Raw genomic sequence first — 12,506 nt, 5'->3', positions numbered from 1 at the left:
TGTTTAGTCTTTCATCGATTATCTTCTGGTTCAACTGATTAAAATTTGTTTTTTTTGTGTTGTGTTTTAGTGCAGTTTTGTTCCTTTCTTGGGTTAACGTAGTAACACATTCTCCATTTGCTAGCTGCCTCCCAGAAAAAGCGACGTCTTGTGAATTTCTTTTGATCGTTTCAACCCGAAAACGACCCTGGGTCGTTGCCTAGTTATCATTTCACCGTGATTTTTCCCTCTTACAGATGAAAATGGAACTAAGCAACAACCCATGTTCGGTTTTGGGTTGAAACGACCCATAAGAAATTCAAAAGACGCAAGCTTTTTTTTTCGGGAAACTAGCAAAAAGAGATTGTGCTACTAGGCTATCCAAAGACGGAAACAAAACTACACTAAAACACAACCACTGTATTAGACGTCGGTTACTATTTAGACGTCAGTCAGTGTCATTCTTGAAGTCTTTAGTGCCTCTTCAACATCGGTTATTGCTCAGACCGACGTCTATATAATGTCTTTAGACATCCAGTTAGTTCTACTCCCGACGTCCCGTTTAGTCCTACTCCTAGACGTCGGTTATATTCATGTCCGACGTCTTATTGAAGTCACCGGATATAACGTCAATTATTTTATAGACATTTAAAGTCCAAAATAACCGACGTTAATCAGCGTTTTTTCACTAGTGATTATATCTTTCTTATCATGTATGATGAATGCAATTCCTTTTATATTTATTTAAAATTTAACATTATCCATTCAAAATCATTTTCAAGACCTTTTATATTATAGAGACTTTACGACTTTTGTTATTTTATTCGTAGTTATTAAATACATAAAAAATATTTACAATAATTCTTCGATCTTATTTAATTAACTGAATTAGATTCTTTGACGATCAAACAATTTAATGGCTCTACTACTTTTGGTGAAAACACAACATCAATTAAAATTAAACATACATCTTACAGTATCTTTAAACTAAAATCTTACAATGAGAGTTTATGAATTTTCACATTTAAATTCCGAACACATCTTCTACTGAATTAAATCCATTGCTTGATTTTAGTAGCTAGATCAGTTCTGAAGTTTGCCTAATGCAACCAAAACGATGAAAAAAATAACTTATTGAATCGGTCTCAAGACTAAGACCATTATTTGAGCAGTGTTGGTTTTCCTTTTTCTGGGGATTTGAGGGAAACAACAAGGGAAAAGGGGATTCTTATATGAAACACTTGCAAAGGGAAGATCATGTACATCAATAACATGCATGCATGGTTAAGAACACTTTGGTTTAGTGCTTCACCGGTCTTAAACAGACACAGAGTTAGAGATTTTGAAGTCCAGATCCCACAGCTCAAAGGTACCCTTAACGAAATTGTAATGTGCACCTTTCAAAGCAAGCGTTTTATTCACAACACCATCTCTCACAAATGGATAAGTCAAAAGGTTCCCAACTGATACATTTACAGCTTCCTGCATCACAAACAAAATTTCAATGCCAATAAGTTTAAGCCCTTCTCTTCCACTATCTATAACATGACTTGGAAAAAGAAAATTATGCCCCCAAATAAAATGCTTGCCTTCTCACAGTTGGTACACTGCTCCGAGAATTCTAGTGTGCCTGCTTCAGTTTTAACCTTGGACTTTGCCGGGGTGCAAATTTGGACCCAATTCTCTATGAATTCACTGAGGAAACAAATGATTTACAAGGTCATTAAGGAAGTTTAGTTAACGAGGATTTAATTGGAAAGTTAAATTCCAAAATTCATCAAGGAATACAAATCAAGAATATGCCCAAAAAGCCTTTTCTATGATCAATTTTCTGATATAAACATCTATCCTTTCTCATGAACCTTCAGTATATAAGATGACATCAGCTGGGAATTAGAACTTTTAATTTACTTTTGGAGACTGTCATGTGATTAATGACACTACTTAGCATTTTAGGACTGAGCAAAAGTGTCACTGACCACCAAGTTAGTTGGAAGTTCTGTAAAGTTATCAGAACAGATTAAACTTTTGAAACTTACTTTTTCTCATGGACATGTAGTGTATTGTGGTTATAAATATATATATATATATATATATATATATATATATATATATATATATATATATATAAGATAATCTCATAACATAATATGTACTTTGAGTAATCATCCTTTTGGCAAAATTATTTAATCCTTGTTTTATGAGATGAAGCAATAATAGGGTATACCTTGCAGTGGTCCCATCATCTGGGATGGACATGAGGCCCTTTATACCTCCACAGCAGCTGTGTCCAATGACCACAATATTCTCCACCTGTAACACATTCCCTTTAGAGCCACCAGTAGGAAAGAAACAAGTAGAAACCTATTCTAGTTTTAAAGGAACACGTTTTGTTCATCCATTTGGGCTCCACTACCACTATTCTCTTTCTCTTTTATTTTCTCCATCATTCTGAATGGAAGGTGTGGTGGGTGGTAGGTACTGGCTTTGCAATTTCACCAGAACCACCTAATTCGGAAAGGGTACATACAAAACAATATATAAGAGTGTGTGACTTTCAGATTCCCTAAGAGTGTTTTTATTATTAGTTCATGTTTATAAAATAATCAGACCCATTAAACAAAACCAGACTTGCAAATTTTGTAATAAAGCACGTTACAATACTGTATTATACAAAGCATACATAAAATAAAGAATGTTTTACATCACAATCTTTTTCTATACTGTTCCAGAGAGAAAGGAAGAGAAGAGTATATTATTTTACAGACAAATTATGTAATAAAAAAGGTGATTGATGAATGCTTGAAGGTAATTAAGTATCATATAAACTGTCATAACATTAAAGAATATATTACAGGTTGATAATACAAGTCTTACCAGTATCTATCAGCTAGACCAATAACACTTTATTATGCTTATCCAAAAATGTTTCTGGATCATTTTCTTAACATACAACAGTTATTTCATGTGATAGAGGGAAAACAAGATGCATGTGGCTCCCAATAAATAATGAAGCAAAGGCCATTTTCCACCACCAAACGTTCTACTTTTCACATGCGTGACCCACTAAATTATTATAGAGAAAGTGAATGGCTATTTACCTTTAAATGCAGCACTGCATATTCAATGGCCGCCCCTGTTCCTGAATACTTGGTCTGAAACAAAAAGGCAAGTCAAACTTCAGGATTGAAGTAAGACTATATGTTTATGATATTCCTTCACTGTACATTTGAATTCTTTTGTTGTTACACGACATAAATCAAACACTTAATAGACAGAGAAAACCTTGTCATAGGGAGGAACCATGTTGGCTATATTTCGGACAACAAAAGCTTCACCCGGTTGGAAATCCAGAATATGGGAAGGGCAAACTCTTGAATCTGAGCAAGCAAACACCAGAAACTGCAAGTGTGGGAAATGCAACATCACAATAATCAGTAATTTACAAAACATAATTAATGGGGCATCCAAAAACATTTTATCCAATGAGAACTTCTTATAAACTTGACTTTAAAATTTATTTCAATAAGTTACACATGAGTTTGCAAGTATAATTTATTTTTTAAAATTCTCCAAAAAAATAAGCTTAAAATCAATTAAGTCAAACACTATTTTTTTTAAAAGAACATCATGCCCATGCGTAATAGAAGATCATTGGAAACTTTGTGCTATGAATATCGAAAGTCATAACTACATATTTAAAAATAATTAGATAAATGTGATTGCATCATAGTAGAATAGCTGTTCACGCATGCGTAGTTTTGACGGCAAATTAGAGAGAAAAATAAACAACATTATTAAACTTTCTTTTTCAAGTAATCAAAGTTTTAAAATTGTCTTCTCAGTTTGCTTTTGTATTCTACAAGTTTTTTTTTTTTTTATTCTACACAGTTTAGTATTACAACCTTAAACTAAAATAAAATCTATTATGAACATAAAGCTTGTTTTTATTCTAAACAGTTTTAGGGAAAGTGTATTGACCCTACGGTCGCCCAATGGACAATTATGAAAATCAAGTTATGGCTGAGTCAAATAACGTGGCTGACCTTAGGACTCTGGCCTTTGGCAAGTTCACCATATAATTCTGGATGCTTCCTGAAATAATAATATTCAATTATTTAGTCAATGTAATAATAATAATAATAATAAATTGAGGAAAACCAGCAACCTAGTAAACGTGTAATTTCTTACTAGTTAAATTTCAAAGACAAAATGAAATGTCTAAATTGACTAATTTACCAGAAAAGAAGTTTGACGAAACAAAAACAAAATCAACTTTTCCAATGGAACGGGATAGCACCCTTCATTTTTGCGCTGTCTCTAATTAGAGTAAGTACATATTTTTTAAGGATAAGCTAATAATTGACCCTTTATTGAAAAAAAAAAAACTAATGTTTGTCGACAAGATACAGATATATGATAAATTTAAAAATTGTTACAACCTCAATAATCGATTTTCAAAGTAGGTGCTAAATGTAATTTACTTCTCTTTTACACAAGTCAATGGCTCGCAATCATTGAAACATATTTTTTATTTGATTTGTTAACATTTAAAGGACAGTGGTTAGAAAAATTTGTTAAATAAAATATATCGTTTTCTTCTTAATATGAATGTAACTCAAGATTTTTCACGAAAATTAAAAAATAAATATAAATATGGGTTTTAAGCATACGAAACAATTTTACCATTAGTTGCCAAATTCAATTAATTAAATCATTATAATCAAAAGTTAAATTTAATTGATAACAAATACTTAAAATAAATATATTATTTAGTATATATCTTCGATTCAAAATACCTCAGCAAAGAAATATATATATATATATAAAAGTTATTATTAATTGGGTTAAATATGTTTTTAGTCCCTATACTTTGGGGTGATTTTGGTTTTAGTCCCTATTTCAAACTATAGTACAATTTAGTCCTTCAACTTTAGAAAACTCTGGTTTTAGTTCTTTTTATCAAATTTTTTAAATTTTATTTGTTGTTTCAAACTCGTTTCTCAGTTAACATTCAAACAAAAATGTGTCATGCTATAATGTAAGGTGCTTGAAACAGCAAATAAAGTTTAAAAAATTTGGTAAAAAGGACTAAAACCAGAGTTTTCGAAAGTTGAAAGACTAAATTGTACTATAGTTTAAAAGAGGGACTAAAACCAAAATCGTCCTAAAATATAGAAACTAAAAACATGTCTAACCCTTGTTAATTATAAAATAATTTTAAATTAATCACAATTCAGAATAACATATAAATAATGTTTAAATATTATAAAAGATATTATCTAAATATGATTATTTTTTCAAAAACATGTTGATAGATGAACAGATGCTCTTCCATGTGATATGTCAGTCATTTTATAATAATTAGGGGTCAACTTCTGTAGTCACTTATCACACTTAAATTAAGGAAAAAAGAAAAAACCCATCAAGACATGTCTCACGGCATTCTGAGGTTGTAACCGAGGTGGGAACCACACTGAATGAATTGGATTGAAACAGAAACTTGTGCTGATAAGATAAGTGCACAAAACTTAATAACCTTTCACTTCTCCAACCATAGAAGGTTGGAACTCCCCACAAGGGACGCCAAGGGTATTTCACAAAATTTTAATTTCTTTTCTCTGAATATTAATTAAACTAAATAGTAGTATGTACATAATATAACTCACTGGAATTTTTCGTTCTTGAAGTGGTCGAATCCGGACCGGATCCTCTCGTCCGGGTTAAATGGTTTTAAGGCATCGCTCTTCAGCTCCGTCGTCAACTGCTTTATTTTTGCAGCGGCAAGGGCACCCAAGTCGGTTTTCTCACTGCCAAAACAGAGAAAGAAAAGTCACAATCAACGCGTCAGGGTGGGTCCACTGAGACCATCTCATCATCCAAAAAAAACAACAAACAAACGCGTTTTCGTTCAGTAACGGCAGGGAAACCGACGCCAAACAATAGAATGATGTTATTTTTTAACAGTAATCAATTGATTATAACATAAACATAAACTGAAGCGGTGGCAATAAAGAAAGTAAGAGAACTGAAACAAAGTTCCTTAATTCACCTTATAAGCTTGGTCAACGCTGCAATGGCTTCCTGGTATGTCTGTCCGGCCATTTGTTGTCCCTGTGGCAGATCCAATTAACTGAAATCGAAAACATAGAAAGTTTGAAAAAAATTTCCATTGCATGCAGCGAGAAATTAAAGCCGTGCAAAGAGTGATTACGAAATTAAGTGTTAATTGAGTTATAGAAAGGGAAATAGAGATATATGAATGATGATGAATCTGGAGCAGAAAGAAAAAGAAAAATGGAATCCAATCGAATCTGTGATTGAATTGATCTGAGTGCTCTAGAAATTACCTTTTTTTAAATTTGTGAAAAGATAAGAGAGTGTGAAAGGTGGAGCAGAAGAGTGAGTTTATATAGAGGAATGATGCATGTGGTTTGGTTTGACGCGGGTTGAAGGAGACTGGGAAGAGGAGCACGTATTGTGTGCCACTGATGCCGGCTGTCTCCACTGTATTAATAATGCACAGCTCAGGATTATGTCTATGCTCACTAAATACAAACAAATTTTAATTTAATGTTATTACTTTAAAAAAAATTATACTATTTATTTTCAAAAACATTTTCAATTTAAGAATATTTAAAAATATGCTTATTATGAAATAAAGGTATTAAATGAATAATATATATATATATATATATATATATATATATATATATATATATATATATATGAGAGTTTAGAAATAATGTTCTAGAAAAAGAAAATGGTAAAGAAAAACTTTTAATGTAAGTCATTTATTTAATTTTAAATTAAAATTATAGATTACTTAAGAATAATCAAACATGTTTTCTTCATTTCTAAAATGGCATAATAACATTTTGTGGAAATAGTATCAATTAATATGTATTATAATTAATTTTTATCTCTTCTAGTTATAAATATATATAATTGTATGTTATGGATAGAAATAGAATGCAACATTGGACAACAAATATCCAATATGCTAGTTTATTTGGTTGAGAAATCACATAAGATAAGACATATAAGTTTAATATTTTATAATTTATCCAATTTCAAAAGTGAGCAATTGAGATGTAACAAAAATTTAATGTTGCTGACTATTTATTTATTTTAAAGTTAAATATTAAAAATATGTATTAATATTTACATTAGAACAATCAAATGAATAATTGCATTTGAATAGTAATTATGAAATGAACAAACAAATGAATATATATATATATATATATATATATATATATATATATGTATGTATGTATATGTATATATGTATGTATGTAATTATATACATAAAACTTTTTTAAATAGTAATTATAAAATTATTACTAAGTACTTAAGTAAATTTAATTATTTATTAAATAAAAGTAGATTAAAAGTAATTTTATATACTTACTCTTACAATTGAACTCCTTGTATAAAAATAATTAAAAACACACATAAAATAGAAAATGGTCTAATTTGGAGGCTTTGTGGCTTTATATATTTCTTCTTCGTTAAGGAGTGCACTTGGAAAATTTTAAAAGTTACACGCAAGTTGGCATTGTATTTTCTTTTTTTTGGATGAAAAGACAGCGTGAGATAGGAAGAATTTTTATATTTATAATTATAATTCTAATAAGATAAGATTTCAAAACAACTATTAAAGAAAACATTTCCTTATGTGAGAAAAATGTTCAATCCTCTCAAAATGTCATCTTAATGATAATATTGATTGCTTAATTAATAGGATTAAGTTCACTAGGCAATAAAATGTGTATTTAATTATCATAGAGAGTTTCATAGCTAGATAAACTGTCTCCATAATAACTCTTAAATATATTTCAATCAATTATAATTAAATTGGTGATGTTTTTCTTTATTATAATTAAATTTGATTGACTTTAGTGATGTCAAATTAATTTTCTTTTTGAAGTATGTATTTTTATAAAAAAAAAAATTGCAAGAGTGAATCTTTCTTTCCTTTTTATTTACCAAATTATATTTGTTTTTTCAGAAATATATTATTTCTAAAAATATTATTTAATTAAGTGTCCTTAATTTTATTTGTTAAGATAGACCTCCTTAATAATCATAATGTCACAGACATCTTCTGACTCTATTGAATTCATTAAATATTATTGAGTTGACTTGAAAATATTTTATTTTATTATTTTAGTTTTTATATTTATTATAATATAATGTAAAATCAAAACAGATTTAACCTGATTCATATAATTATATTTATAATAGTATAATTAAGTGTTCATTTTTTTACCATGTATTTGTATAAAATATTAATAAAAAATTAAAATATTATATTATATAATTGAACGAACAAATAAATTAATTATTTAACCATTCACCTACTACAGAAAATTTTAATATTTAAAAATATTAAATCATCAACTTACATAATTATAATAAAAAAGTTAAAAAACATAAAAAATAATAAAAAATTATTGCTAATGGATTAATGTCAACATACTTTTAATTGGGTTACTCACAAATTATGTGTAAACTTGATCTAATTAAAAAAAATGAATATTTTTCAACTGCGTTTTAAGATCGAGTTAAAATCTATTTTGATAGTTATAATTTTTCTATGCCAACATTCTTTGAATCTTGTATCATGACAAATACAAGTTTTACATGAAGGTGGATAACTTTGAGGAACATGGTAAACTTGAGCTGGCAAAATGAGATGACTTTTGATGAAACTGAAAGGTTAGGAGTGAGAAGAGTAGTTCAGAGGATGACTGATATGATATTCACAAAATGTTGAAGGATTTTATGCATAATGTAACACTACAAGGAATGATGGATGTAGAGAGGTAGCTTCATACCAATATCATACTTTCACTCCTTACAATTTTCCACTAAATCAATTTAATTAGGTAAATCATCTACAAACATTATTCTTTTTGTAATTTAAAATGATAAAGATGTATTCCATAAAATATTTTTCAATCATTAAACTTTTTTTATTTTATGTTATTTTGTTTAAGACTTCACATCTCCCTTTACCTATTTTCAGTAGTTTCAAAATTCTACTTAACATTGTTTTTATATCCTTTTCAGAAGCAAATGATTTACAAAACCACTAAGTTCAAATTTCAACAAAGACTTATAATTTAGTGGAGTAGGTTAGTTTTTTTAGTCCTATCAGTACAGCCTAGTCTACTAAGTTGGTGATCAAAGATGAGATACACTACAATGACAAACCCTTTTTTTATTAAAAATAAAATAAAAATAACCTAAAATGCTATTTTTTTAATAATTAATCAATTAAAATTATAAATAATATTTGCATAATTAATTATATTTTAAACATATATTAAAGTAAACTTTTATAAAATTTAAAAAATAGCTTATATTGATTCATTTTAGGAACCTTCTTACAGATGTAAGAAGTGATCTAAGTTTCTTATAACTAAGCTTTATTATGAAAGGAAAAGAAATTCAAAATTTAAGTTTAAAAAATTAAAAAAAAATATATATGTAACAATTTTTTTTTCAATTATTTTTGTACTTTTTTTTGTTCTACTTCTCGTTTACTTATAATCAATAGAAAAAATTAAGTTCCAACGTCAATAAATTTTCATTAATGAATGCATGAATGTTTTCTCAGAGGGTTACAGGAATTGGGATGTGAACCATCTGCATCAGCAGGAGCCGTATTTATGAAGGAAGAAGAGGAACAGATTACAACATTAAACTAATTTTTTGTTAAACAATTCAAAAGTTAAAATCAGACACAGGGCCCGAGTTTCTTTATCCTTATAATTTTATTAGAAAGTAAATTTAAAAGAATAAGAAAAATATATAAATTGCGTTGTTACAGTTTTAGGTAACTTTAAAAAATAGTTTGAAGTCTCACTCAGAAAAGAAAAGAAGATTTTAATTGAAAATATCTTCTAATATAATTTTATGATTTTATAATATATTCTTTGAAAATTGTTATCATCGCTTATTTATGTTTTGAAAGTTGAAAAGAAAATAGATTTTATCATATATGTATTAATAATGAAGAATTTTTCTCTTATATATTTTCTTTCTATCTTTATACATAGGACTGTCGAAATCAAATAACTGAAAGAAGTTGTTCCGAATTTATAATCTTTTTAATATGCTTGTTTAAATTATAAAATCTTTTGTAGCTATTTATTTAAAATAATTATCATGGACGATGTTACAAAAGAATAAAGAATGAAATATTGTATTTTTTATTGAATAATAAGGAGAGAGTACAATTGATATATATAATTGTTCAGAACAATATAAATAAGGAATATAAGTATAAAAATATATGAACATAAATGCACATATATGAACAGAGAATAAAATAATTCCAATATCCCCCTCAAGCTGCAACATATATATCCTTAATGCTCAGCTTGGACAACAAAGATTGAAATTGTGCTGGATGCAAAGCTTTAGTATGAATGTCTACAAGTTGTGATGAAGTAGAAATATGTAGGAGCTTAATTACACGAGCTTGAACTTTATCCCTTATGAGATGACAATCAATTTCAATGTGCTTTGTCCTCTCATGCATGGCTGGATTTTGTGCAATTCGTATAGTAGATTGATTGTCACAAAACAGAGGAACTGGTTGTGGCAAAGGCTGTTTCAAATCATGGAGCAAATACAAAAGCCATTGAATTTCACATGTTGTGGAAGCTAAGTGAAACTGTGCCAGAAAAATGAGCAAATGAAGAATTATTGTTGGGTAATGATACTGTAATTGGTGAGATTCTATGATAAGAAATAAAATGAGACAAAGAATTGGATATATGATCACTGGCACCTGTGTCTAGAATCCATTGGGAGTAGATATTACCTTGGGCCTGAGAAGAAGTGGAAACATTATGAGAGCTCACTAGATTGGTAAAATGTGGAGCTGTGGGATTAGATTGAGGGAGAAGTGCCAATAGACTGTGAATTTGCTCTTGAGAAAGTCCCAAAGTTGAGGTTTGTGATTGTGCCTGAGAATTATTATAAGGAACTGTTGTAGAAGAATCTATGGTAACATTGTGGACCTTTTTTGATTTCAAATCAGGTGGTAATCCATGTATCAAAAAACATGTATCAATGGTGTGGTTTGTCCTACCACAGTGAGTGCATTGTCGAGGTGCACCAAACCTTCCCCCTGAGAAACGAGCCTCAGAACCTTGATAACGAGATTTTCCCCAGCCATAATCATTGGCAGGAGAGGGTTTACCTCTGCCATTGAAGGTAGAAAAAGAAGGTTTAGATTGATAAACTTGTGCCCCCATGACTGGAGGCTGAGAAAGAGTTCCTGATTGTAATTGTCGCTCGTGTTGAATTATCATTGAAAAAATTTTGGGTAAAGAAGGCAAGGGGTCCATGAGAAGGATCTGAGAGCGGACAACAGAATAATTATCATTCAAGCCTCTAAGAAAGCAAAGAACACAATCATTTTCACGATATTCCTTCATTGTCTGAGAAACAATACAACAAGAAGCTTGACATTCAGGAATTGGGCGAAAATTGCAAAGTTCATCCCAGAGAATCTTCATTTTAGTGTAATATGCAGTAACACTGAGATCAGATTGATGCATGGAATAAAGATCTTGGTGCAATTGGGAAATTCGAACATAATCACCTTGGGAGAACCGATCTTTGAGATCCTTCCATGCCGCAGCGGCAGAATCAACCCAGATAATACTTGTAGCAATCTCATGAGAAACAGAATGATTGATCCAAGATAAAACCAGATTATTGCAACGCTTCCATGTGTGAACCATGGGATCTTTATCAGTTGGACAAGGAATGGAACCATCAACAAAGCCAATCTTATTTTTCATTTGTAGTGCCATAGACATCGAGCGAGCCCATCCATGATAATTGTGACCTTCAAGAAGCGAAGAAACAAGAACCAATGAAGGATTCTCCTTAGGGTGAATGTAATAGTAGTGTGTTGTATCTTGCAATGATGCGAGAGTAACATAGGGAGTAGCCATAGAAGGAGAAAAAAATAGGAAAGCCAATAACGAAAGGTAGAGGATGAAGATCTGACTAACAACAAAATTGGTTGCGGAAGAACATGATGAAAAATTAATTTCCTTCTGATACCATGTTACAAAAGAAGAAAGAACGAAATATTGTATTTCTGATTGAATAATAAGGAGAGAGTACAATTGATATATATAATTGTTCAGAGCAATATAAATAAGGAATATAAGTATAAAAATATACGAACATAAATGTACATATATGAACAGAGAATAAAATAATTCCAATAGACGATTTAAAAAATAAAAAATCACAATAAATTTTAGGATTTAATTACGCTTTCTTATATTATTTTTCTAATTAAAAAATAGTGTATAGACTAAGAATGAATTTAATAAATATATAAGTAATATAAGTTTTTATTTTTTGGTATTGAAATTTTTAATATTTAAATCAGGGAGGTATCCTATTTTTATTTATAAATGTAATATAATAAGTTCTATATGCTAATTGTAAAAGTAAATGTAAGATTTAAATTTAGGGAGACAATA

General features: G+C 29.4%; 2 protein-coding genes across 2 annotated transcripts; both read right to left on the bottom strand.

Moving 5' to 3' along the window:
- Positions 1 to 931: 931 nt before the first annotated feature.
- Positions 932 to 6,484, bottom strand: LOC106779923 (carbonic anhydrase 2-like). Its single transcript, XM_014668142.2, has 9 exons — positions 6,330 to 6,484; positions 6,032 to 6,112; positions 5,649 to 5,789; positions 4,026 to 4,074; positions 3,265 to 3,381; positions 3,081 to 3,134; positions 2,207 to 2,292; positions 1,569 to 1,674; positions 932 to 1,461 (listed from the first exon to the last, which is right to left on the bottom strand). Exons 2-9 carry the CDS (start codon positions 6,082 to 6,084, stop codon positions 1,297 to 1,299), a joined length of 771 nt encoding a protein of 256 aa, XP_014523628.1. The 5' UTR covers positions 6,085 to 6,112; positions 6,330 to 6,484; the 3' UTR covers positions 932 to 1,296.
- Positions 6,485 to 10,643: 4,159 nt separating this feature from the next.
- Positions 10,644 to 11,963, bottom strand: LOC106779878. Its single transcript, XM_014668090.1, has one exon. It carries the CDS (start codon positions 11,961 to 11,963, stop codon positions 10,644 to 10,646), a length of 1,320 nt encoding a protein of 439 aa, XP_014523576.1.
- Positions 11,964 to 12,506: the final 543 nt, after the last annotated feature.

Source organism: Vigna radiata, unplaced genomic scaffold (genome assembly GCF_000741045.1).
Source record: "Vigna radiata var. radiata cultivar VC1973A unplaced genomic scaffold, Vradiata_ver6 scaffold_73, whole genome shotgun sequence".
Classification (NCBI taxonomy): domain Eukaryota; kingdom Viridiplantae; phylum Streptophyta; class Magnoliopsida; order Fabales; family Fabaceae; genus Vigna; species Vigna radiata.
This window is presented reverse-complemented; position numbering and strand designations above follow the sequence as displayed.

Coding starts and splice junctions, on each gene's coding strand:
- LOC106779923 (XM_014668142.2), bottom strand. CDS start 6,084: ATGGCCGGACAGACATACCAGGAAGCCATTGCAGCGTTGACCAAGCTT. Junction 4,075..5,648: donor TTCAAGAACGAAAAATTCCA/GTGAGTTATATT, acceptor TTATTATTTCAG/GAAGCATCCAGAATTATATG. Junction 1,462..1,568: donor AGTGTACCAACTGTGAGAAG/GCAAGCATTTTA, acceptor TTTGTGATGCAG/GAAGCTGTAAATGTATCAGT.
- LOC106779878 (XM_014668090.1), bottom strand. CDS start 11,963: ATGGCTACTCCCTATGTTACTCTCGCATCATTGCAAGATACAACACAC.